This window comes from Camellia sinensis, chromosome 15 (assembly GCF_055761805.1).
Source record: "Camellia sinensis isolate YWXY chromosome 15, ASM5576180v1, whole genome shotgun sequence".
NCBI lineage: Eukaryota > Viridiplantae > Streptophyta > Magnoliopsida > Ericales > Theaceae > Camellia > Camellia sinensis.
In genome coordinates this window covers 51,881,548-51,908,773 of record NC_138975.1, presented here as the reverse complement: position 1 = coordinate 51,908,773, position 27,226 = coordinate 51,881,548, and the positions used below count along the sequence as shown (strand labels likewise).

The following is a 27,226-nucleotide window of genomic DNA, read 5'->3' as shown; positions in this document are numbered from 1 at the left end:
CAGTAACATGTTATCCTGTCTCACAGTAACATGTTACTCTGTTTGACAATTACTCTATTTGACAGTAACTGTAACGCCCCAAAATAAACACCATATATATATATATACACATCCATCTCACAATAACCAATAAATGTCAACATAATTGAATTGATAAGCTTTCGTTAATCAAAGTTTGATATACAAATGGTGACACATGCAATGTCATGAATCTACAACATGTGTTACGAGATAGTAAAAAGAAGTGAAAGCTAAATAGATAATCATATGCCCTAAAGGCTTATATCTTTCCAAGTCAGTGCTTGGGTATATCAAAAGTGAGTCTTAAGCTCAATACAAATAAAGCCCTAGGCTTGTACAAAATTAAATATAAAATAACAAAACGGAGCCTTCAGCTTCACAGTCCTCCCAAGCTAAGTCCTTGGTAGATGCATATCACCAACACCTGAAAAAGGTTTTCCCATATAGGGTGAGCCAAAACCCAGTAGAAATAATCCAACACAATATATGAATCTTAACGAAGATATGTAAAAATGAAATGCATATGCAATGCTCATATTAAAACATTTTACAATTCTTTTCCAAAAACCATGCTATGCTCAGTTTATATCACAATTCTCAAATTGTGTCCTTTACAATAGAAAACAAGGGGCAATTCTTAAACCGGTACAACCTTTGACGGACATTTCATTCACGGGAAACCGTCCAACGGTACCCATGTAAACATAGTCTATAAAAGCTCTACTATTGCCATTTTATAGATATTTCGTCCGCGGTAATCGGCACCCATGTATACGCGCGTTTTTCGAGACTTTCACCTTGGACACACACGCCAACTTGATTTGGTGATACACATGTGACAACCCTAACCTCTGATTAGTGCTAATCTATGATTAAGCATGATAAGTAATTGATCGGACTGAAATTCTGAACTGATTGCATGAGTATGTTGCTTTAATTGCATTTCTATCTGTTTGCCATTAAATGATCTGTTCGTGTTTTAATTTCGAACTGTAAATTGAAGGCCTTATCGACGACTAAATCAAAAATTGATTAGTGTTTTATGCTAATTAGAATTTATGTGATTTTATGGTAGGTATAATGTAAATTTGATTTGGAACGATTAAATTAGATTAAATAATGTTAAATTATTAAGTCAAAATTAATTACACTTTTGCCATACTAGTGGACCACTTTGTTAATACATGTTTGGAGCTGAATTCATTTTTGTTACACCATTTCTTCATCCATCTTCTTTAGCAAACCGTGGGAGAGAGAGAGGTAGGAGAAAATAGAGTTCATCAAGGAATTGACTTGAATTTTAGAAGAATTGAAGAGCAATTGCAAAATTGAGCTAGCATATTTGGAATTCAAGACCTAAGGTAGAGAATTCGCCTTGTTGATTATGAATTTAAGTTATTTCTTGCATGGTTCATGGTAATTTAGTGTTTAGATCCAAGAAGTGGTTTATAGTGTTGAGTTGTGAGTAAATTCATGCATGAATGTACATGCTCTTGAAATTTGAAGTTGTTTTGCATGAAATCCTTACATGCATGTGCATATTTTAGTAGAGGTCCATGAATTCACCATGTTCTTGAGCTAAAACTTGCATTTGATCATGTTTTGGGGCATTAGAGTTCATGGGAACTCATGCATGTATGATTTTGCATTGTTCTTCATGTTTACATTTGAATTTGTGTTCAAATTGGCTTACCTTTGGGCTTGATTTTACAAATTGATCTTCGAAGACATGTTATACTATGAGTTTTCAAGTGTTTTTCAGAAAATTGGCCCAAAAGGTTGAGTTTTGATGTGTTGAATGCATGGTTTGAGCTTTGAAGGAAAATCTGGAAAACCCAGAATTTGGCTTCCTCGCTCGAGCGAGCACCTGTGTGTTCAGAGGTCCGCTCGAGCAACGGAATGTTGGCTCGAGCGTGAATTGCAAGCTCTCAGGTTTTTTGGTGCACGCAGACACACGCTCGAGCGAAGGATGTGTCTCACGCTCGAACGAGCATCGAGTAGAGATTTTCAACAACCAGTACTTTTGCATTTTTACAGACCGCTCGAGCGAAGGAGTTTACGCTCGAGCGACCCCTCTATTTTGGTAAGCTCGCTCGAGCGAAGAAAGCCACGCTCGAGCGAGACCCCTGTTTTCAGCAAATTTTGAAAAGTGTTTTAAAGTACATCTTTGCATCCTCATTCCATCCTAGGCATTCCTAGGCCTAGTTTAAGGCATCTTAATGAGGATAATGTTATAGAACCACACCAAGTATAAATAGGGGCTAAGTTATTAATCCCGAGTGTGTGTCCGTTCTGCAACTGTAGGGTCGGCATCCAAGGACGCTCGTTAGCTTGTCTATAGCCCCGTGCTCTGTAAGTAACAATGTTGTAAAGATATGTTCAATTATGATTATTTTCTGAATGATCAACTGTTCTACTTACTGAAACGTTATTGTTTAATGAATGAATGTTTGTCCTATTTGTAAACTGTATTTGTGGCATCCATAGCAATTTACTGTTACTGTACTGTTACTGCTACTGTCACAGAGATCTCTGTTGGTTCCAATGTTCGGAACTACTACTGTTTACTGTTATGATGGCCATCAACTGACTGTTCGGTCTATTAAGACCTACTGTACTGTTTTGCTATTGGATGTACCACATATGACTGCTATGGTTTCTGAGTGATTGATATGACTGTTTAAATACTGAAAGGACATTCATTCTTAACCTCTTTACACAACTGTTATTCACTGGGCTTTAGCTCACTATTTATATTTATATGTAGGTGTCCAGGCACCGGATCAATGCTAGAAGCGTCAAGCTAAGCTCCCGTTTTGTCAAGCCAACCGTTGTGCCTCACTTCGAGGTTCCCAAGTCTGTCTAAGCTAGGGCTATTTTGGGGTGTCTCAGTTTCACCCTTTGTCTTTGTTCTGTAGTAAATGTTTAAGACCGGACTGTACAGCTATGGTGAAGGGATTTGGTCCCTAACCTGAATGTTTTTATGTATCTGAGATGTATATATATGTTTTGTTTATGAATGTGGTTTGTTTATAAAAGTCTTTTCGCATTCAGACTGTCACAGCTTATTGGACATCTTTTATTTACTGTTTGGCTTCCGCTAGCCCCTTACTCTGTATTACTGTTATTACTGTTAAGCAGGCCTTTGGTAATCACGGATTACTGGCCGGTTATAATACTAAACCCATAGGAGCGGGTTTGGGTCGCGACAACACACCTCTTTCTCACATTCACCCATTTTTCTCAAAATCATATACATTTACAATGTATTAAACAAGCAACAATGTTCAATGCACATGGATGAGAAATTAGTTTTAGTTCACCTAATTCTCATGCAATTTTTACAAGACTCATAGCTATCCTCTACCGATAGCTCAAAATAGATATCTCTAATAAACAAAAAATTTCAATAACAATATACATTATTATCATTTCCAAGATGTAAGCGATATAACATATCCAACTCTACCATCATCATCAATATCCTCCATCACCATTATCAAGACGTGAGTGATTTTACAAAATCAACATCATCCTTCAATATTTTTCTAACACATGTCAAACCCATGGTTTTAAAGCAAAACCTCGTCTTCTTTCAAAATCATTTTTGAGTAGAGAAAGATATCATTCAAATTACATAATATACAACATCATTCCTATTATCTTTACAAGATCAACATTTGAGATTTCTAGGGCAAAATTTCTTTTTTTCTTTACCAATCATTTTCAAAGGTAAAACCCATCACTTCATCATAGATCAACAATAAACACCTTTCTACAAGCATTTCCAACAAACCATTTGAAAACCCCTCTTTTTTTTATTTCCAACCACAATCCTAGATTTGTCCAAAATCTCTAAAAATCACAATATTGTTTTAGAAAGAACAAATAACTAAGTTAAAAATCATATTAAGGTGCAGAGAATCCCTACCTTAAACTTAGAAGAGGAAGAAGGAAGAAAACTCCAAAAGTTGACGGTGACGAAATAATGATTTGCTCTGATTAAAACGAAACCCTCGACAAGCTCTACATTTAATCTTAAAGGAGTAAGGTGAGAAGATGCTTCTAAGTGAGTAGATCTAAAGATCTTTGAGTGAAAAAGTGAGTTTAGAGAGAGAGAAGAGTGACTCACGGTTTAGAGAGGAAAAAGAGAAGATAAAATGAAGAAAATGGTAAGTGAGGGCCTTATTTATAGTGCTAGGTTAAAGTGAAATAAAGTTCCAAAGTCAACTCAAAAGAACAAGTTGAAATCCCAAGAAGTAGAGCCCTAAACCGAATTAAAATCTAAAAGAAAACTCACAGGGGTCGACCCTTGTGTCGGTGGTGTCGACCCTTCAGGAAGAATTGACAAAAAGACAAAGCTGGCAGCAGATAAGGTGTTGACCCTTGGACCCAAGGTGACGACATTAAATTTCAGCAACTAAACTCAAATTCTGCAGTAGACAATGGTCCACCCTTCCCAAACTGGTGTCAACCTTTGAGGCCAATAATAAAAGACAAGTGTCGACACCACCAATGCTGGTGTCGACACTAAATTTCGGTAGCTATTCCAAGAACATAGCAGCAAGATGGTGTCGACACCTCTAAGGTTGGTATCGACCCTTGGAGTAGAACAAGGCAAGGAAAAGAAGGCAATGTCGACACCAACAAAGACGGTGTCGACCCCCGAAGCCAAAACCAAAAATGAAGAAAAAGGAATGACCATCACGAATATTGTTTCTTGGATTCAAAAGTAATAAATGGGTCAGGTCTAAATCGGGATCACTATAGTAATATGTTACTTTGATTCACAGTAACATGTTACTCTGACAATATTATTCAAGAAAGGAAAAAAAAAAAAAGATATTTTATTTTGTCCTTACTCAATTATATATTTTCTCCTCAAGGGATTTATAAAGAAAAATAAATTAGTCTGTCATTTTTACCAAATAAAGATCTAATAAAAGGGTTTTAACTAAATTTTCCTAATAAATTTTGAAAAACCAGATCAAACAAGCTGCGTTGACAACAAAAATGAAATTATTTTAAAATAAAAAATAAAATAATTTTTTAATAACAAATAAAAATATGTTGTGTACGGTGACCTACTATAACTGAATTAGGGATGGCAACAGGTCGGGGCGGGGCCGGGGATCACACTCCCTGTCCCCGATCCCCGATGATGAAAATTTCCTTGTCCTTGACCTCGATCCCCGACAAGAACCTATCACCGTCCCCATCCCTGCCCCCTAACGGGGATCGAGTTTCCCCGACCCCAAAAATTTCCCGGAGCAAAAAAAAAAAAAAAATTAACAGCAACATCATCATCAAACGTCAACAACAACATCATCAACATCACAAACAGAGAGATATCTGAATAGAGAGAGAGAGATATCTGAGCAACAACATCATTATCAAACAACATCATCAACATCACACAGAGAGAGAGATTTGCCGTGGTGGAGAGGAGAGGAGAGGAGGAGGAGGCGACAGTCGTTGCGGTGGCGCGGAGAAGAAGCGACGGTTGCTGGGAGAGAAGAGAGAGAGTGATTCGGTGGTTCGGTACTCTCTCTGTGTGCTCTTTGCTCGCCTTTGCTCTCTCTCTCTCTCTCTCTCTCTCTCCCTCTCTCTCTCTCTTTGCTCTCTCTGCTCCTCCAATCTTCTCCTCACCTTTGCTCTCTCTCTCTCTCTTTGCTCTCTTTCTCTCTCGCTGATTCGGTAGTGTCTCTCTTCTGCTCTTTTTGCTCACTGATTCGGTGGATAGAGGGTTAGGTGTATATATATGAATAGATATAGCAGGTATATATGTAATTTCAGCTCGGGAGAAAACGGGGACGAGGACGAGGATGGGGCCAGGCCGGGACTGAAAAACATATCACCGTTCCCAACCTGAAAAGTATCGAGAATTTATTTTTAAATACCATCTCTGACTCATTGGAAGTATTTTTCAAAAAGACACTATTCTAATTGGGGTCGGGTCGGGTCCATCGCGCCCGGTTCAAATTGTCATCCCTCAAGTGCCCCTTCCTACACCACCACGAATGGTGAGAGGAGTCTGTGAAAACTCCGATTCTTTCTCACTCTGATTCTCAAAAATCACGTAGATGCAAATGCTGAGACTTGCAGCGATTAGACTTGCTTCTTCATCTTCTTCTTCTTTATCTTTATCATGGCGTCCGAATCGCACTGCAAAATTGACAATGTTTTCCGGCGACAGTAACTACGACGACCCTTCTCTGAATTCCACTCGAAAATCCGCATTTTCTCCATCAGAGTTTCCTCATTCAAATACAGGTCAGTACTCTCTCTCTCTCTCTCAACTTGCTTTGATTTGTATGTTTTTTTACTGTATTCAAATGTTGGGTCGCATTTGTATTTGGTGTTTTCTGTGAAAATATTCCTTTGATTCGCTTTGATACCATTATGAATTTTGGCTGAGACCCATAAATTTCTTGGTTATGTTTCTGTGAAGAGCTTAATACGATGATCAGAATTTGAATTTTTATTGAAACTTGTAGTTTACTACAGTTGGATGAGAGGCTTTATCAGTGTTCTTGTGCTACCTTATGGTGTTTGAGTCCTACAATTTAGTGGTCTAGATAGTTTATGGTATTTTAATATTGGTTTGACTTTGTATACTAGTTTTCTGGAGAGCTTATTTACCTCAAAAGAAGAAAAGAAAAGAAAAGAGCTTGACAATGGAAATATTCCTCTTGGACCTAACTTGATACCTAGTACTTGCTCCTCCTAATGCCATTGTGTTTATGTAGTTATTTGGCACTAATTGGTTGTCATTTTAGAAGATGATGAAAAGTGGTCAGGATTTGGGGAGCTTCCTAGACCCTCAAAATGTGAAGAAATGTGTGTTTTTTCAATTGAATTGGTAATAATCAGTTAGTACCTTAACTGAGAGAGAGAGAGAGAGAGAGATTCCTTAGTTTGTTTTAAAATTTTGTTTCTCTTTGCAACTGTTTTCAGATGATTGAATCATAAATTACATGCATTCCTTAGTTCGTTTTAAAATTTTGTCTCTCTTTTTAACTGTTTTCGGCTGATTGAATCATGAATTGTATCTCGTTGTGCTTGTACTTCTCATTTCCTTTTGTTCTTTTTTTGTCCATTCATGTTGTCTTTGCTTACTTTATTTCCCTGTTAAAAAGAAACATTCCTAAAACACTCTTTGCAAAAAAGAAAAGGGAAGAGACGACAATTATCAGGTTTAATAGTATATTGATCTGCTATAATATGATGGCTAAAATTGTATGCATGGAAAGAATAACTTGATCATATCTTTGTATCTTTTACATGGTTTTTGTCCTCTTAAATGAATATCAAGTGTAAACTTGTTGCAACACAGTCAAATCCTCTATCTTCAAATTCATTTTTTTAGTATTTGAGAGAAGCATCTTCTTGCTATATTTCTCTTGTACGATACTAATTTTATGATGCACAATAAGAATGACCTGCCAGACATATGAGTGTGTGTTTACATATGATACATGCACTTATAGTTTCCTCTCTCTTACCTTGTATGTGCCTTTTCACATGACTATCACTACAAGCTTGTAGAACTAAAATATAGTTCTTCTCTTGCATTTTCCATTTTCTAATGTCGTGTACTAGATGTTCAATTGTGACATTTCCAATTTTACTATACTGTTTTGATAGCTCTTGCAGCCTTTGTTGTTCTTTTTTCAGATGGATCTGTTACTTCTGTATGTCATTCATTATAGATGAGAACTCTTTTGTTGAAAATAGTTTCCATAGGATATATTTTTTTTTTTTTCTTTTTTTTCTTCTCCCACTCTAACTTGATTTTGTATCATGGGATAATCCTTTCAGATCATCAAACACTCTTCCATGTTCTTGAAGCATGCAAACTCTCTTCTAACGTGAGAGCTGCAGCTGAAACCCACTCTAGAATTATTAAACTTGGTTACGGAACCTACCAATCTCTCATATCATCTCTTACATCAATATATGCATCTTGTGGTTGCCCCAATCTTGCTCATAAGCTTTGCAATGAAATTCCCTGTTGGGATTTTGATCTGATCTCTGCCAATTTGATTATTGTGACTTTTATGAAGATAGGAGCAATTGATATTGCCAAGAAGGTATTTCACAACATGCCCACCCGTGATGTAGTCTCATGGAACTCAATGATTGGAGGTTGTGTAAAAAATGCATGCTTTGAGGAGGCTTTAAGGATCTTCCAGGAGATGTTGAGCTTAAATGTTGAGCCAGATGGTTTTACATTTGCATCTGTTATTACCGGTTGTGCGCGACTAGGAGCTCGTGATCATGCTAAATGGACACATGGTTTAATGATTGAGAAGAAAATTGCACTAAATTACATTTTGGGTTCTGCACTTATAGACATGTACTCAAAATGTGGAAAAATTGAAACTGCAAAAGAAATATTTGAAACTATTCAAAGAGATGATGTATCTGTTTGGAATGCACTGATTAATGGGCTAGCAGTTCATGGGCTTGCTTTAGATGCAATTGCAATATTCTCTCGTATGGAGGTGGAAAATGTTTCACCTGATTCTATAACTTTTGTTGGAATTCTTACAGCATGTAGCCATTGTGGGTTGGTTGAACAGGGTCACAAGTACTTCGATTCAATGACATGTTACTCAATTCAGCCACAACTTGAGCATTACGGAGCAATGGTTGATCTCTTGGGTCGAGCTGGGCACCTAGATGAAGCTTATTCAATCATTAAAGAAATGCCAATGGAGCCTGATATTGTAATATGGAGGGCACTTCTCAGTGCTTGTAGAACCCAGAGAAATTCTGATTTGGGTGAAGTTGCTATTAAGAAAATTAAACAACTCGGCAGTGGGGATTATGTTTTGCTATCAAATATTTATTGTTCTGTAAACAAATGGGATAGTGCCGAGAGAGTGAGAGATACTATGAAAAAGAATGGAATTCGTAAATATAGAGGAAAGAGTTGGATAGAGATGGCAGGTGCCATTCATCAATTTAAAGCTGGTGATGTATCACACTTGGAAAGGGAAGCAATATACAAGGTGTTGGAAGGATTGATTCGACGGGCCAAAATGGAGGGATTTTCTCCTGCAATAGAGTTAGTATTGATGGATGTATCTGATGAGGAAAAGGAGGAAAATCTGAATTATCACAGTGAGAAATTGGCATTGGCATATGGGATCTTAAAAACTAGCCCTGGAATGGAGATCCAGATTACCAAAAACCTCCGGACTTGTCTTGACTGTCATTATTGGATGAAAGTGGTTTCAAGGATACTAAACAGGGTTATAATTGTGAGGGACCGTATCCGTTTTCATCGGTTTGATGGTGGTGTGTGTACTTGTGGAGATTATTGGTAGTAGACTTTAAGGTACTTTGGCAAACCAAAAAATAAAGTCAAAGTACCTTGAAGTTTGCAAACTAGAGTGCATCTGCTAAGGCTATGCATCTGCATAAGCATAGTAGTGCAAAGCCAATCTTTTTGGCTTGATTGGACTTTAAGCGTGTTCCATTTATGCCAATGCTGCTCGAACCAGATGGAAGCACACAATGTGATCCAAACAACCACAAGGTGTTCTAATAATTGTGCTTTGCATGGTCATAAAGCTAAGCATTTTCTTAGTCTTTCTAAACTCATTGCTCATGCTATTGTGTTTCTGGTGTTGTTTCCTAATTTTGGAGGAGATATAAGCTTTGAAATTTCTATCTTGGCTCATAGTATGTTTAACATAGTTTAGCCATGCTACTAGAAATATCTGGTAAATTTCCAATACTGAGTATGATTTAGTTTGACTGTCGGTTATGCATCATTTGAGTCTACCTTGGAGTTACATAATTTCTGTTAAAAGGGCATATACCAAAGTTTTCTTCTCCACTTAGAAAGTTTTGTTGATACTTGAAATGTTATTATGGGTTTAGTCTTGATAAAATTCTACACATCTTTAGGCCGTGGTTTTGGATCATAAATATGGTTAGGGATTTGGAGAGATAAAGGAAAATGTGAATGAAATAAGCTAAATTTTTTCCCTATTTCTCTTGCCTTTTTCTTTGCCTTTCCAAATCCATACCCAAATCCATGACCTAAACACAACCAAGTATTTTTTTTGAGTTTCCTTTCTCTCTAACTCGCTCTGTTGCTTTCTTTTGTCCTCAATTTGCTCGTTTTCACCAGCATTCCAGCTTAGTTAAACTTGTTTGATGTATAATCCCAAGCTTAGAAATAATGATTCTTAATTTTATCCTGCTCTGCCTTTCAAAACTTATCTTAGATCTGAACCTTCCTGCATCAAAGGTTAATTAAATTAGCTTTATACACTCTTCATGAATGATCATGGACCAATTAGCATCTGAAGGTCATTGTGTTTGACCAACAAGCCACACTAGTGTGTACAAATGGTTGTTCATTATTATTCAGACACAGCCTCAAATGCAATGCTAATTTTTCTTCTTAAATATTCTTTTCAGTCAGGACAGTATATGTAGTACTACTATGTTATTCTTGATGTTATTTTCAGGTCATATATAGCAGGTTTTCTGATTATTGTTGATTGATGTTGAAGGTTATGGTTCTAAATCACATGCTCTGGGACGCAATGGCTGTAGTGTTGGACCTCTCAGCAAGTGGTGCAAAGAAACACGAATATTTATCCTCCTCTTAATTACAACAATTCTTCTTTGTTATACCATTGAACAATTAAATAGATACTACATTGTTCGTTTAACACAGTAGATAATTCCTTCTTGGAAACTCAAAAACAGACTCATCAAGGTTTTTGTACAACACAAGACAGGTCAAACAAATCATGACCTTGGAAATGCAACATAGCAACTACTTACCGCTAGTGCATGATTGGTTCTGTGAAGACTAATTTATTCCATTAAATATTGCTAATTAGCTATCTTGGATAGGAGCCAATGGCAGTTTGCCTCCATAAATCTCCGGAATCTGGCTCTCATCAATGTCTTGTAGCAGAGTCGACTTCAGTTTCTTGTTCTCCACAAACACGATCTATGACAGAATGGGACACAGAATGATTAGTTTACCATATTGTGATACAATTCAATTGTGCACTTGAGCATAATACATGACATTTGACTGTGGTTAGCTTGCTTGTAAAATAGAGAGTTCAGACTTTTTTTTACCTTCTTCTTAGTATTGTCATCGATAAATGGATATACAATCTTCCACACTGCCATAAATATGTAAGGCGCATGAACGATAAATAACTTCCCAAGTCTTTCTGGATAGTAGTCCTGCCATTATCAGCAAGTTGTTAGTTATTACTAGTTATTCGATGTCACTAAATACTACATTTGATCTTCTTAATATAAATGTTAGATCGGTTTGTCCTCTATGTTTATGTGATAGTTCGTTTCATCAAATACAAACTGAAAATAGGGTACATTGCAGGAAAAGTTTGGGCGTCTCTCCGATCACTGGAAGGTCTAGAACCCAAACCCTAGATAAAAAGGAGGCTATTTTTGAGTTTCAGCAGAAGAAGCTTCCAGTATGTCCTGGTTGTGCTGTCCAATCAACAAGATCTTGATCAAGTTGAGTAAGAAATTGAACACTGCAGAGTGAAGAAATATACAGAGGGCTAAACCTGCAAAATGGATAGAGCTCCCAGGTATGCGCGAATGTCGCTGTTTGCATATCCCCATCCCTCAAGATCGCCGATAACAACAAACTTCTCCTGTCCTGCTGGCATCCTGAGACATCAATGTGACATCAGATATAGCCTCATTAGGGCACAAGAATTAGGGATTGTTTGGTGCAGTTTATGGAGCTACTTGTATATATATATTTATTTATTTTGGGAATATGTGTTAGTTTTTAGTGCAGTTTTTATTTGTAGTTTATGAGGTAGAAGTAACTTAAATAAGTGGAAAATAGCTGATTATTAGGAAGTAAAAGAAGATGTGCTTTTAGCTTTTGGTTTATGATTTATCAGCTTTCAACCTACTAGAAACTACACCAAACAAGCTCTTAGTTTGGTTCACTGAAATGAGTTTGCAGGCTTGTGTGGGCATGTGTGTGAGAGTGACTGAAGAGAGCTAGCTTCTTAGGAAAGCAGTACCTTGAACACAATTTCTCAAGCGCAAAGACTGTGAAACCTGTGAAAAGAAGAGTTTAATGGTTTTAATCAATAATTATTTTAACTTGGACATCGACATGGTAAATTAATGGGCTAGTTACGATAACGCTGTGTTTGGTTGAGGGATTTGGAAAGGAAAAGGTGTGTAGAATTATGTAAAATATAGGTATGTTTTATTCACATTTCAATTACCTTTTTCATTTCCCTTTCCGAATCTCTTCTCAAATCCCCTAATCAAACACAGCATAAGAGTCCTTCAATTATTAGCAAATATTACTTTATCTCTTGATCTATGAACTTGTATATTTTTTTGATCATTTCTACTATAAAAATATATGATTTTCACCCATTCTAGATCGCTTTTAAAATGGGTGTATTTATATGATTTTCATATTTGAGGAGATCAATATGTACGGATTCATAGATGAGGGGTTTTGATGTAATTAATCCTTTCTAAAAGAACTATAAGGAAATTGATAATTCTTCATTTTTTATTATATTTTATTTTAATGTTGAGGAACCTCATCATGGCACTACTCCTGCAAAGTAAATCTCATATATTTACAATTACTTGCAAAGTAAATCTCAGATACTTAAAATTACTTGCAAATTACATGTATCAATTAAGATTGAGAGATGAGAGTTGAATCAAAGATATCTTATAACTTGTCTCAATGTTTGTCCTCTGTTGAGCTCCTTGTATAGGTTATTATTCCTCTTTGCCTTCACTGTAACTCTGGGGAAAATATTTTTTGTAAAACAATTGGTCTGATGAAAAAAGAAAATCAAAGCAAAATGTTTTTCGTGGTCAATAGAAAATGAGTTTATTTGGTTTTTGTTTTTGTTTTGTTTTTTTTCTTCTTTTGAATAATGAAAAATATTTTTGGATTAAAATCGTACAAGAAGACCACTCCACCTCCAATAACACTGCCACTAATACAACCATTGGCGCATTATTTGGAAAATATTTTTCATGGAACCAAACAAAGTGTAGCTGAACTTCAATGACACCTAATTTAAGCATGAAAAAAGTGAAAAAAAAACATAGAAAGATGTGAGGAACATACGTTTGAACTTCTCCAAACCTTCTTTGTTGTGAAAATGTCTACCACCAAAGGCAACTGTTATGGGACGTCCCTTTTTATCCATTCCTTGAAGAAACATTTTGTTCTGTGCTAAGTCGTTTTGGATCTCTAAAGCGGATATGAATCCATTCGGTACAAATGTTCTTCTCCATTTCAAGTACTTGAGGAACATTGCTGAAGCCTTTTCTATGTCTAGATCACGGGCCCGGAGAAACCTTCTGATTATCAAATCATCTGCATCCTGCAAATCCATTTCGTCCCCCCCCCCCCCCCCCCCAAAAAAATAAATAAATAAATAAAATTCAATGATCTAATCATGGTATATATGCACAATGCAGGCGAATGCTTTAGTATCCACTACTTACATTTTGTTTGATCATCATTATTTTTTCAATGTTTCAATCTTTAAAATTTAGTTAGTTCTTTTAATATAGCTTTTTGTAGAAGTGATGAAATAGTGTAGAGAGAAAAGAAAAAATCTATATATGTTATTGTGTTTAATCAAGTACAATGACTCCTATATTTATAGGAGAGAATGCACACTAAGTAGGAAGGTTACACTAAGAAGGAAGGTGTATCAATCACATACATTAAGGCCTCGTTTGGAAACCCTCCATTTTATCCAAAAAGTCAAAAAGTTACTAAATTAGCCAAAAAGCCAACAATCTATATCAAAAAGTCAAAAATTCTCTTTTCTCTCTACTTTTTGCACATCTTTTCGTAAAAAAGCCAAAAAGTCATCCCAAATATACTAGTTTTTTTTAACTCAAATTTTAGGCAAATAGCCAAAAAATTATTAAATTAGCCTGTTTCCAAACGAGGCCTAAATATGGTAGGTACGACAATCACTACCAATCAACAATATATAACTACATATATATATATACACTAACAGTCCCCCGCAAACTCAAGGTGGATAGATATCAACCAACATGAGTTTGGAAACTAAGTCACTGAAACGACCAAGGGGATGAGCCTTGGTGAAAATATCAAAAAGCTGATCAGCAGAGGTAATAAAATGGAGATGGACTGTGCCACGAACAACATGCTGGCCGATAAAATGACAGTCGATCTCAATATATTTAGTGCGATCATGGAAGACATCATTATGAGCAATTTGAATGGCACTTTGGTTGTCATAGTAGAGAGATGTAGCATCAATAGGAGCGACACCCATGTCAGCAAGGAGCCATCGGAGCCATAAAAGTTCTTGGGTAGTATCTACAAGAGCTTGACATTCATTCAGCCTCCGTACTAGAGCAAGCAGTGAGAGTCTATTTCTTGCTGCGCCAAGAAATAAGTGAATCCCTTAGAAAGAAGCAAAAGCTAGTAGTGGAGCGACGATCAGTGGGATCCCCAGCCAAATCAACATCAGAATAAACATGAAGCTTGAGAGAAGATAGAGAGGAATAGTGAAAACCATGAAATAAAGTGCCATTGAGATAGCGAAGAATGCAAAACAGGGCATCATAATGAGGTGTGCGAGGAGTCGACATATACTGACTGACAATGTGGACAACATATGAATGATCAGGATGAGTAACTGTAAGGTAGATAAGACTGCCTACCAACTGCCGGTAGAGGGTAGCATCAGGAAGAATAGTGCCATCAAGAGGAGTAAGACGAGTTTGAGGATCAATTGGAGTAGAAGCAGTTTTGCAATCAGTAAGTGCAGCTCGAGCGAGAAGATCAGAAGCATATTTGGTCAGAGAGAGAAAATAGCTAGATGAGTCATGAGAGATTTCAAGACCCAAGAAATAATTGAGAGTACCAAGATCCTTCATCTCAAAGTGGTGGCTAAGAAACTATTTGAGGCGAAGAATACTAGCCTCATCATCTCTGGTGATAATCATATCATCCATATAAAGAAGAAGGAGAGTGGTGCCTTGTGCAGTGGTGTGAACAAATAAAGTCGAGTCATAGGAGCTAGAAGTGAAGCTGAAGTCATGTATAGTAGCACCGAACTTAGCAAACCAAGCACGAGGAGCTTGCTTGAGTCCATATAAGGCTCGTTGCAGTTTGCAGACTTTATGGATCGGAACAGTAGACCCAGGAGGGGGTTGCATATAGACTTCCTCAAGAAGATCACCATTTAGGAAGGTATTTTTCATATCCATTTGAAAAAGGCCCCAATTACGAGTAGCAGCAATAGCAATCAGGCTACGAACAGAAGTGAGATGAGCAACAGGAGCAAAAGTCTCCTCATAATCAATACCATATTCTTGAGTGAAATCCCGAGCAACCAAACTAGCTTTGTAGTGCTCAATAGATCCATCAGAATGAGTTTTGATTTTATAGACCCATTTACACCTAATCACAATCTTACCAGGGGGAAGATCAACAACATTCCAAGTATGAGTTTTGTTTAATGTCTGTAATTCATCAGTCATAGCTTGCTGCCAAAGAGGCTTAGAACAGGCTTTCACGATAGGAGAAAGGCTCATAAGTAGAAAAGGTAGTAGAACCAATAATATAATCACGAAGATGAACATTAGGTTATGTTACCCTTTATGGACGATCGGAAGAAGGAGGCTGAATAGGAGAGGGTGAAGACTTATAAAGAGGCGAGAAAGCCCAAGAGACATCATGAGGACCATCAGGGAGAACAAGCTCGATGGGATCAGGCATAAGCAATGGCGTGTCTAGAGAAGGAAGACTTGCATCAAAATTATTAGGAAATAAATCTATAGAGGGATTAGTAAAGTGGAGAGTGGAAGTTGGAGAAGATAAGTAAAGGGAAGAAATGGGGCAAACATTTTATGTTCCGAAAAGACGACGTGGCGAGAGATATGAAGACGCTTAGAAATGAGACAAGAACAAGGTTCTAGTTTGGTGTGTTCATGAGGTTAGAGAAGAACAAAACATACAGACCCAATAACCTGAAGAGCAGTGTAAGAGGGAGAGGTACCATATAATCACTCATAGGGTGTGTGATTATGAAGGATTGGGGTTAGAACATAATTGATGGTGTAAACAGTAGTAAGGGCAGCTTTCCCCCAAAAATTTTCAAGACAAGATGAAGAAATGAGAAGAGCCCGACTAGTATCGAGAATATGCCTATGTTTTCGTTCAGCACGTCCATTTTGTTGGGATGTGTCGGCACAAGAACGATGAGGCTGAGTACTATGACTCTGAAGAAAAGATAAAAATTTAGAATCCCTGTATTCCATAGCATTATCAAAATGGAAGATTTTTATAGTTTTGGAAAATTGGGTTTGAATCATTTTGGCAAAATTGTAATAAAGTTGTTTGAGTTCAAATCAATTTTTCATAAGAAATATCCAAGTATAACGAGAAAAATCATCAACAAGAATAACAAAATAGCGTGCTCCCCCCATGGGTGTAGGAGATGGGTCCCGAATATCAGAATGTATAAGATTAAAAGGAGCACAAGAAACAAAAGTACTTTTATTAAAGGACAAAGCCAGCTGTTTGGCAAGTTGACAAGAAAAACAATCCAAATTATCTGAAGAGACATTACCTAACTGACCACTAGAAATTAAAGATTTCAATCGACTAATAGAAATATGACCTAACCGATAATGCCAAAGATGGTGATAATGTAAAGACAAATGAAGCAGATGTAGGGGCAACCACCGGAGTGGAGACTGGAACATGAAGATGAATGAGCACATAGAGACGTCCATGCTTACGGTCGATCCCAAGGGTCTGTCCTATCCAAGGATCTTGCACCAAACAACCATTAGCAAAAAAAGGTGACAGTTAGACCGTGTTCACATAATTGACTAATGGAAATAAGGTTTAAAGTGAGAGCAGGAATAAGATAGACATGTGATAAGGACATGTCAGATATAGAGACAAAACCAATGTGACTTGCAGATATAAGAGAACCATCAGCAGTATGTATGGAAAGAATATGAAGAGAAGAAGATGTGGAAGAAAAAATAGTAGAGTCAGAAATTATATGGTTACAACATACAGAATCAAAGCACCAAGAAGATGTACTTGAGGTGACAGACAAAGTAATAGAAGGAGAAATACCAGAAATGGAGAGAATCTGTTTAATTAGGCATCTGTTTGAGAGAAGACAGGGGTGGAAGATCCAAAGGGTCAGAAGATGAGAAGTCCTTAAAAGCAACATCAGCAGTGCGATGAGCAGGCATAAACTGAGACTGATTCCCGAAATGGTGAGAACATCCCCGTGAGTGAGATCTACGGGAGAATGGTCCAGTAGAGGATGCACGTGATGGATTGTGAAAACAATCGTACTAGAGATGGCCGAGGGCAGTTTTGTTGTAGTAGCAACAAAACTTGATTGAACAATGAACCAGAAGATGAGCAGATGGGAGCCCACAATTTTGACAATAACTGCATTGAGGAGTTTGTGGGAGAGAAGAGGAACTCTGTATTTGAGGAGTGGCTAGAACAGAGTCTGTATGTGGAGTAGAGGAAGGACTAAGATGAGTTTTCTCAAATAGAGGCTCATATATAGCTTGTGCAAGAGAAGGCAAGGGAGTGCAATGCAAGAGATGAACGTATCAGTTCAAAATGAGGGGTGAGAGCCATGAGAAATTGAACCAACCATTGCTGATTGCGATATTCAATAAATAAAGCAGCATCTTCAGGATGAGGCCCCGTAGGATTAAAAAGAGCAAGCTGATCCTAGACAGAATATATTTGAGACAAAAAATCATTAATAGACTGACCATTCTCCTGTCGCATGCGATAAAGGTGACTTTGAAGCTGATACTAATGTGCAAGTCCAGTAGTTTCATATCGTTCTTTGAGAAAGTCCCAAATATCTTTAGCAACTAAGTCAAGTTGAAAGCGACTAAACTGAAGATAGATAGATGTGACAGAGGTATTGTGGAACCAAGTGATGATCTAATAATTTTTGCTGTCCTAGTCTTCTAAGCAATCGGCAAAATTGGCTGTAGTTTTCTCAGCCCCCTTTGTAGGTTTAGGCATATCTCCAGTAATAATGCGCCATAATTTTCGGCCTTTGAGAAATCCAGACATGGCTTGGGCCTAGAGAACATAATTAGATCCATCAAGATTGACAGAAATAGGATAAGCAGAGTCGGATCGATCCATAATAGTGTGGAATTCTCTAAAAATAATAGAATAAAAACAGCCCTTTGGTGGCAAAATTGACAAAAATAGAGCGTACCAATGAGTTGGGAAGGTCGAAAATAGGTGGAAAGGTGACCAAACTAACCAAAATACACCCCCAAAATGAATGACAATAGCCCAAAACAAGAAGTGGGCCAAACTAGGGCTAACATTAGCAGCAGATGGCAAGTTGATGTCAACAGAAAGGTCAGCATGTGTGAGCAAGGCGCGGCGCATGATAGTGAAAGTGCATGGTGTAGGTTAACAAGAGGATGGCGATAGTTGGCTTACTCTGCTTGGCGTGAAGCGGCGGTTGGCGTGGAGCAGTGGCTGAGGGTTGACGTTAGCGATCACAGAGAAGCGCGTGGAGGCGCGTTGGCGAGTGGCAACAAAAGACAGTAATGTGCGGCGACGGAGGCGACGCGTGAGAGGCCCTTTGACAATGGGTGTGGTGGCATTGGAATCATGAGAAGATTCTGAGAAAGATGATGGTGTGGTTGGTGGAAAAATATTGAACGGGATAGCCTGACAATGTGTAATCAGTACCTAAAAGGAAGAACCAGAAATAACATGATGTATTCTAGTGATGAACAAAAGAAAAGAGTGAAGACAAAATTTATTGCTCTGATACCACGATAAATAATGTAGAGAGAAAAGAAAAACTCTATATATGTTTTTGTGTTGAATAAAGTACAATGACTCCTATATTTATAGGAAGAGAGAATGTACACTATGTAGGAAGGTTACATTAAGAAGGAAGGTGTATCAATCACACACATTAAATATAGCAGGTATGATAATCACTACCAATCAACAATATATAACTATGTATATACACTAACAAGAAGAAACCATTTTAAAGCAATTTAGCTAGCATGCTTGGAAAAGAACATGTACCAGCTGGTTGTAGAGGAAAGTAGATATGGTTTGAGCAAAGAGTCATCCTTCATTTTCCTTTGTGTCTACTACAATTATACATGAACTCTAAAAAGAACTAATGCTCAGTTCATTTCTGGTACAAAATATTTTTTTGATGTTGAAACTAATGTATTAATGGTTATATTGGAGTGGTGGCAGCCACATTGATATGGTAGTGAAGGAGGAAGAGGAGAAGGTGGTAGAGGTGACAGTGGTCGGGTAGTTGCGTGATGTTAGTTGTGGTGGTGGTGGTGGTAGGTGGTGACAAGGTGGTGGTGATGGCACTGAGGTGCAGTAAGGATGGTGACGGTGGCGGTAGTGGTGTGATGGTTTGTAAGCTTTATGTCATAATTAAAATATGGTTTGTAAGTTTTATCATTTCCCTTCATTTAATTGGACAAATAACCCATCAAAGATAATGAACAACAAATAAATATCTCAACCAGTATATGGAAGTAGGGCTGTAAACGAGTCGAGTCGAGATTTGTTAAGTTTGAGGTCGACCCGTTTATTTATCAAGCTTGTTTATTGAGCTCGAGTTCAGTTCGATAATTAACTGGGCTCGAGTTTGGCTCAGCTCGGCTTGGCTCAATAAGATTTTATTATTATTATTTATATATATTTATATGTTATTTAAAATATAAATAATTTATTTAATATATAATTTAAATAAAGATAAACAAATCCAACCCAATTGAGTTCGAGTTCAACTTATTTATTAAACAAGTTGAGCCCTCAATGAATCGAGTTAGTTCATAAATAGTTCGATTTGTTTGTAGTTTCACATGGAGATGAGAAACTTATTTTTATTCACATTAAGTTTTTCTATGATTTTTAAAAAAGCGAAAAAAAATAAAAATAAAAGAAGTAAATAAAAAAGTTGAAAAAGAAAAGAAAGAAAGAGGGATTGATATGACTGTACGATCCAAATTCGATCTGATCGTATCTCCTTTACGAAAAGGGAGAGAGAATGGTGAGCCCGTGACCTGTGGAAAAATTATGTGGTACGTTCGGGGCTTCAATTTGTTTTTAATTGATTTAAATAATAAGATTTATTATTTTTATGTTACTTTTTAGAAAAAGAAAAGAATAAGAGAATTTTTTTAAAAAAAACATTTATGAATTTGTTTAGTTTAAAAATGATGAAACATAAAAGAAAATTAATTTTTTTATTTTATGTAACTCATATTAACATTGTAATTAATTTTTAATTTCTTGTAAAAAATTACAAAAAAAAAATTAAATGTGTGAGTTATTTATAATTAACTTTTACAATTTTTAATTTTTTTCTTACAAAATTTTCATTTTAATCAAATGCTTTCAAAAAAAAAATATTTTCTTTTCTTGCACTTCATTTTCTTTTACTTTCTACTAAATTATTTTTTTAATAAAATGAAACCTTAAGATTATGTTGGATCGGAGGATTTGATAAGAGAAATGAAAAGAAAAAATAAAATGTAATCTCACTTTTTGTTTGGTTAAATGGAGACACAGGAAAAAGAAAAGTGGAAGGAAAATGTAATTTTACTTTTTGTCTTTTAGATTTATTTATATTCTTTTCTTTCTTCATTTTTTAACTTAACCAAATATAACTTGAAATAATCTCAAAAAAAAAAAAAAAAAATACGATTTTACTTTTTACCTTTTAGATTTACTTATATTCTTTTCTTTTTTCATTTTTCAACTCAATCAAATATAATTTGAAATAGTCTCAACTCAATCAAATATAATTTAAAATTCAAAACCTATCCATTTTATTTTACGTTCATTTCTTTTTCTTTTCAATTTCTTCCATGAAATCGTTGAACCAAAACTTCCCATTAAAAGAGAGTGAGAGAAAGTGGGAAGGGAACGTCAATAGGAGAGAGAAATGGATACGGAACAATTCCGCTATAATCACGTGAGTGAATAATTCTTGATAGATAAGATAGGGGACTCAAAATGATGAGAGGGAAGAACTATTTTGGCCTATTTTAACAATTGGATTAAAGGACAGTTTGTTCAGTTTTTTTTTTTTAATTTTTTAATTTTTTATACGTTTTTTTAAAATAAATTAAAAAATTAACTTTTAATCTACTTCTCAAAATATCACTTTAGGAACTCGGATAAAAAACAACCTTTTAACTTTTTTGGGTTACATCACCGAATCAAGATCCTCTCTTTCATCTCTCTCCTTAGCTCCCTACTTGCTAGGTTATTGAGCCCGCTTTTGGGTCCAAATTCGATAATCCAAACCGTTTACATTTTAAGATTTTGTGATTATATCATATATGTAAAAAATCAAGTAGATCGGATATCAGAAACTATATTTTTGGATCATCGAACTACAAACTATTTTTTAAAAATATTTAATAAACAGTTTTCTGAACACATGCTTTCTGATATCCGATCAATTTAATTTTTTACAGGTATGATATACTCAACAAATCTTAAAATATGAATGGTTCAGATTAACAAAATTAGACCCAAAAGTGGACCCAATGACCTAACAAGTAGGGAGTTAAGGAGAGAGATGAAGGAGAGGATCTTGATACTTTCCAAAATAAGAGAGAATAATTTTTTTTTAATAATTTTTTTTGTTTTTATTGAATTTTATTTTATTTTATTTTTCAATTTTAGATCCAACTAGGCTAAAAAGGCCTTAAAATAAATAAAAATTAATCAATTAATTATGTTTTTGAAAAAATATACTAAAATCAAAGAAAAAACTTAAAAAAATTAAATTTAAAAATATATATCTATATAACAATGGAAGGGTCGGTTTGAAAATGCCTTTCTAATTACAAAAATGCTTTACACCAATGTTTTAAAAATCGGACCGGTGAACGAACCGGAAAAGGCATCGGGTGGACGGGTCACCGGTTCAACTGTCGGGTTGAACTGGAATCGAACCGTGACGTAATAAATATATTAAAATTATATTTAAATAAAAATATAAGTAATAAAATTATAAATTAAAAATATTAAATTATCTTAAATATTTGTCCTAATATTTTTTTTACTGAAAAATATAATAATATATTTTAAAATATTATTAATTTCAATTTTGGAAGATGAAATCAAATATTTAATATTCCCTCCATATGATTTTTATTCAAATAATTTGATTGAAAGGAAAGCAAAAATTTTGGAGGGATATCAAAATTTCAATATTCCCTCCAATACATATGATTGAATCCCACATGGATTTCTTGAGTTTTTTTGAAAGAATTTTTTTCTTATAAATAGGTGAAGACTTTCACAATAATTTCATCAAGCTCTTAATGAGATTCCTCACAAGAGGAGACCCTTGAAAAAGAGTTTCAAATTAAAATTTTCTTATATTCTTATATTTTACATATATATATATATATATATATATAAAATAAGAAAGAAAGAAAAGAAAGGAAGAAAATAAAAAAAACGAAGAAAAAATTTAAAAAAAAATTGAAACCGGTCCGGTTCGATCAACCTGTGACCGGGTCGACCGGTTCACCGGTTTAATCAGTGGGTTCATCGGTTTTCAATAAATAGGCCGGTTTTTACAATTGGCCGGTTTAAGGGGGCTGACCGGACCGGAATCCCATCCGGGTTGAACCGGCCGGTCCGGTCTGGTTTTTAAAACCATGCTTTAGACCACTAATTAGTGGTGGCTCTAATGATGTGCTGCCACATGTGTTTTGTGCCTTTTTTTTTTTTTTTTTTTTTTTCAATTGCCACCTCACTAGTGGTGCTATTAGTGATGATAAATTAGTGGTATATAGCATTACTCTTCTAATTAATAGTTTAGATCTATCTCATTTAAAAACAATAGCTCAAATTTACTTTTGAAAATATCTCTATTACAAACTATCTGAAATGGTTGAGATTTGTCTCATTCAATGATCCAGATTTGTCCAACTGTCAAACTCTTAGCTATTCCACTGCACTTTACATCATCCACCAAGGATCCTCTAGAGTGAAATTTTCCTAAAGTTTCCTAGAGTGCTATATTGTGTGGTTGAGATTTACTGGCAAGTCACATCAGAAAAATTGATGTGACTTGCCAGTAAATCTCAACCATACACTGTAGCACTTTAGGAAACTTTAGGAAAAAATCACTCTAGAGGATCCTTGCTCTACATCATCACTGTGAGCTCTCTTTGAAGAATGAAGCTTTGAAGAACAAAAAACTGTGAGCTTCACCTCTTTGAAGAATAAAGCTCTTTGTATTCCATTTTATTTTTTCTCCACCATCCATCACTAGGTGACACACTCTTATCTCCTCACTTTTTTTTTTTTTTTTTAACTCTGTTTTTTTTTTTTTGCAGCTCATAGCTTTATGATTTTTTTTCTTCATCTCATCATACCTACCATCGTGTTAACACACTTTTTTTTTTTTTTTTTTTCTTCAGTCAAATGGCTTAAGAATCTAATGTTGTGTTGTCAAATGGCTTAAGAATCTAATGTTGTGTTTGGTTGAAGGATTTGAGGAGCGATCTGGAAAGGGAAAGGGAAAAGGTGTGTGAAACTAGGTGAAATATAGGCATATTTTATTCACATTTCACCTACCTTTTCTATTTCCCTTTCCAAATTTCTCCCCAAATCCCCCAACCAAACACAGCATAAAGCAAAAAAAAAAAAAACTCTTGTTTTGTTGTTAGTTTTTGCCTTTTTTGTTCTATTTTTTACCCTCTATCCTCTGTTTTTATTTTTTTTTTGTTTTTATTTTTTTTTTCAATTAAATGAGTTAATGTTAATATTAATTGGGTTGAGTTTCTCTTTAATAATCAAATGGGGGTTAAGGAAAAATGAATTTCATGTTAACAATAATTTTTATTTCATCTTAGTCAAATGGGTTGAGGTTCTCACCAAACATGAAAATAGATTCTTATATATTTTTGTTGAGAAGTACTCCTACTAATAGTGTTTTTCTTTTTATTTATCTGTCTCAGATTTCTTTAATTTTGCTTCTTAAGCAGACACTTAGGTTAGGAACTCTTTTTTTTTTCAATTTTTTATTAGTTCCTCACTTTCTTTATTAAATTGCAGTGGGTTAATGAAGGTAAACATTAGCCGGAATTGTAATTAATGCTCTAGGTTAATGAATTTTCATTAACTGGGTTAATGAATGAACTCTCTCAATTTGTTTGATGTTATGAAATTTTCAAGTTTTGCCCTAGAATTTTCATTAATTAGATTAAACATTAAGCTTTTAATATTTGGTTTAACAAGAAGTAAAATATAGTATGTATATCTATATATTTCGGTGTATATCTATTAAATTTCTAGAGATCCTGTGGCTGAATTGAACGCGCTAATAACATGTTTGTTATGAATAATAGGAATGTATGATAAATTATGTCAAGTTTTATTTTTTACAAAGATTATGTTACAGTTTAATTTTGTAATATGATAGTTTTTTTTTTTTTTTTTTTTAATTTATCTTTGGCTGCTTTGGATCTAGGAGTTGAAAGGAATTTGTTGTCTGAAAGGAAAATGTGGCTGCTTTGGATCTAGGAGTTAAAGAGAATTTGTTGACTGAAAGAAAAATGAAACATTAAAAAGTTATTCCTTTTTATGTGAATGAAATATAATTTTTTTGTCTTTCTCTTTTTAAATTCTTATGGAAATTCATAATCTAGCGTAAAAAGAAAAGGGGGAGAGAAGGAACCTTGGAAGAAGGATCTTGTGTTTGGACAAAGGCCCTCATGAGACGAATTTTGTTAAGCTCGTCCGCATTGCTTTCATAGATGCACTCCACAGCTCTCTTTGTTGTTGTAGTTATTGCTCCTCCTTCTTCTTCTGCTTCTTTTGTTGTTTTTTTAGATTCATCACTAGTAGTTTTGTTAAGAGAGACAGACACCTCTGTCTGCTCCATCATCATAACCTCTCTCTCTCTGCTCTTCTTTTGTTCCTTGTATGCTCTTCTTTTATTACTTGTAGCAAAAATACTAGCTCTCACCAACACATTCTCACTATTTCTCTCTCTCTCTCTCTCTCTCTCTCTCTCCATGTGAATAGAGTTCAAGAGAGGAATAAAGGTACCAAACGACTTAAATGAACAACGCTTCGCAAACTCGTAGCATTAACCCATTGCTGATGAAAAGGGGCATATCACAGTTTTTTCAACCACCCAAAGAGAAATTATTTGGTGATTTTGGACCATGGTCAGATAGTACACTTTAAGGCTTAGTTGGAAAATTTAAAGAAAGAAGTGGCAAAAGAAAAAGAAATAAAAAGAAAAGAAAAAAAGAATGGATAGGATTCGAATTTCAAATTATGAACCTAAAATATAAAAAGTGAGATCGCATTTTTCTATCACAGTATTTTCTCCTGTATTTTTTATTATAATCAAATAAAAAGTGAGATTACACTTTCTTTTCTCTTTCTATTTCTTTCATCAAATCTTTCAATCAAACATATCGTAAAAGAATTATGATTAGTAAACAAAGTGTGACTCATGATTTTATATTGAGACATTAACAGCAACAAAAGACTTGATATTTAATACTTAGTGGAGTGTATAAATAATTATTCAGTCTTTTAAAAATTTTATATTAACAATATGCCAAACTGATAGTACATGACTTTAAAAATAAAAAAATAATAAAAAATAATATTATCTCGTTAAATAAGTACTTGATGACATAATCTTTCTAATTTTGAGAGAATAGAAACACGTGGTGCGATGATGACATAATCTTTCTAATTTTGAGTGAACATAAACACGCTTTGCCTGGACCAGCTAATAATTTTTCGACCCAGAGATTGCATATTGTCAGCAGCGTTTATAGTTGGGAGGTGCTTCAATGTTCAACTACTTCTACTCTATTAATTCAGGAAAATGCTACAGGCCTTTATCACAAAATATATAATCTCATCATAAAATCTTATAATATTAATTATAAAATGTATAATCTCTTTGTAAATGGATATAATAAAAAAATATCGTAATCAAATCATAAACTTTTGTAACATTAATAAAATTATGAATATTTTATTATACCAACTTATGATGAAATTACACATTTTATAATTGATGTTATAAAATTTTATAATAAAATTATATATTTTTGTGGTAGAGTGTATATGGTATATGATTGCCCATTAATTATGGATCACTTTGTAGCACGTCCAAAAAATAAAAATAAAAAAAGTAGAGATATTTCATATCAAATGATGTAACTTATTACAGACTTTATATTTCAAAACAAAATACGTATAGAAATGATATTGTTTATAAAAGTGACATCGCCATATTATTCGTGAAGTTTTTTGTATGATTTTTATATATGAATAAAGTTTTCCAATTTTATTTTAAAAATTATATATTACACTCAATTTTATACAAAGTATATAACATTTTACGTACAGAGTAGGACGGGCCTCAAACCAATGACCATGAGTTTAATAATGAATATTTTTACTACTTGAGTAACACATAATATATGTATATTTTTCTTTGTCATTATTATTATAATTTAAGAAAAATGTTAGGAATACTAACAATTTTACTAACACACTCATAAGCTATCTAAGATCAAGCCCCATAAATTAAGGGCCATATCTTAGACCTAGTTGTTCACCTAATCTAAAAAAGTGATTGATAATTAGTAGAAATATTTGATGATAATTGATTTAAACTTTATATTTACAAAAATGTTAGGGATTTCATATTGTAAAAAAATATTTGGTAATTCATTTGGAATTCTTAACATTACTCTTATATTTAAATTTTGTAAGTTTTTTAAGTTTTGGCATGAGCAAATTTGAGGGTTTTAGTAATTGTATTAAGGGTTAATTACACTAATAGTCCCTATAGTTTGGGACTTGTGTCACTTTGGTTCCTGACTTTTCAATTGTGACACATTTGACCATAAATTTTGAATCTTGTTCCAAATAAGGACAATTGAAAATATTATTAGATTTTTCAAGGGTAAAATTGTCAATTTGATAAAATATAAACTAATTTGACAAAAATAAATGCCAAAAAAATATTTTTAATTTTTTTAAAATTATTTTTAGCCACCAATGATAAAATTATATAAAATTAATAAAAATTACATGATTAATTTTACATGATCATCATTCAAACAC

The 27,226-nt window shown here is 34.6% G+C and overlaps 2 protein-coding genes across 5 annotated transcripts; one reads left to right on the top strand and one right to left on the bottom strand.

Moving 5' to 3' along the window:
- Nucleotides 1–5,994: 5,994 nt before the first annotated feature.
- On the top strand, nt 5,995–12,002 carry LOC114270894 (Tetratricopeptide repeat (TPR)-like superfamily protein). 3 transcript variants are annotated; one of them, XR_003632131.2, is made up of 3 exons: nt 6,002–6,294; nt 7,843–9,568; nt 11,408–12,002. XR_003632131.2 is itself a non-coding variant. In XM_028212519.2 (2 exons), the coding sequence occupies exons 1-2, from the start codon at nt 6,105–6,107 to the stop codon at nt 9,354–9,356; spliced, it is 1,704 nt and encodes a 567-aa protein (XP_028068320.2). In that variant the 5' UTR covers nt 5,995–6,104; the 3' UTR covers nt 9,357–12,002. The 3 variants fall into 3 exon arrangements, 1 of the variants encoding a protein (XP_028068320.2); XR_003632130.2 differs by lacking the exon at nt 11,408–12,002 and adding an exon at nt 10,557–10,688; XM_028212519.2 differs by having other exon boundaries at nt 5,995–6,294; nt 7,843–12,002.
- Nucleotides 10,652–25,308, bottom strand: LOC114270896 (uncharacterized). Of its 2 annotated transcripts, XM_082910445.1 has the most exons (7): nt 24,801–25,183; nt 18,542–18,796; nt 13,160–13,418; nt 12,075–12,111; nt 11,601–11,706; nt 11,140–11,250; nt 10,652–11,005 (listed from the first exon to the last, which is right to left on the bottom strand). In XM_082910445.1, the coding sequence occupies exons 1-7, from the start codon at nt 25,140–25,142 to the stop codon at nt 10,889–10,891; spliced, it is 1,227 nt and encodes a 408-aa protein (XP_082766571.1). In that variant the 5' UTR covers nt 25,143–25,183; the 3' UTR covers nt 10,652–10,888. The 2 variants fall into 2 exon arrangements, with proteins under 2 accessions (XP_082766571.1, XP_082766572.1); XM_082910446.1 differs by lacking the exon at nt 18,542–18,796 and having other exon boundaries at nt 24,801–25,308.
- Nucleotides 25,309–27,226: the final 1,918 nt, after the last annotated feature.

What these genes read in the sequence shown, in the direction of transcription:
- LOC114270894 (XM_028212519.2), top strand. Translation starts at nt 6,105, where the DNA reads ATGCAAATGCTGAGACTTGCAGCGATTAGACTTGCTTCTTCATCTTCT. An exon ending in GTTTCCTCATTCAAATACAG is followed by an intron (nt 6,295 to 7,842) that starts GTCAGTACTCTC and finishes TAATCCTTTCAG; the next exon opens with ATCATCAAACACTCTTCCAT.
- LOC114270896 (XM_082910445.1), bottom strand. Translation starts at nt 25,142, where the DNA reads ATGGAGAGAGAGAGAGAGAGAGAGAGAGAGAGAAATAGTGAGAATGTG. An exon ending in GAGCTCTATCCATTTTGCAG is followed by an intron (nt 11,251 to 11,600) that starts GTTTAGCCCTCT and finishes TGATAATGGCAG; the next exon opens with GACTACTATCCAGAAAGACT. An exon ending in ATGACAATACTAAGAAGAAG is followed by an intron (nt 11,006 to 11,139) that starts GTAAAAAAAAGT and finishes ATTCTGTCATAG; the next exon opens with ATCGTGTTTGTGGAGAACAA.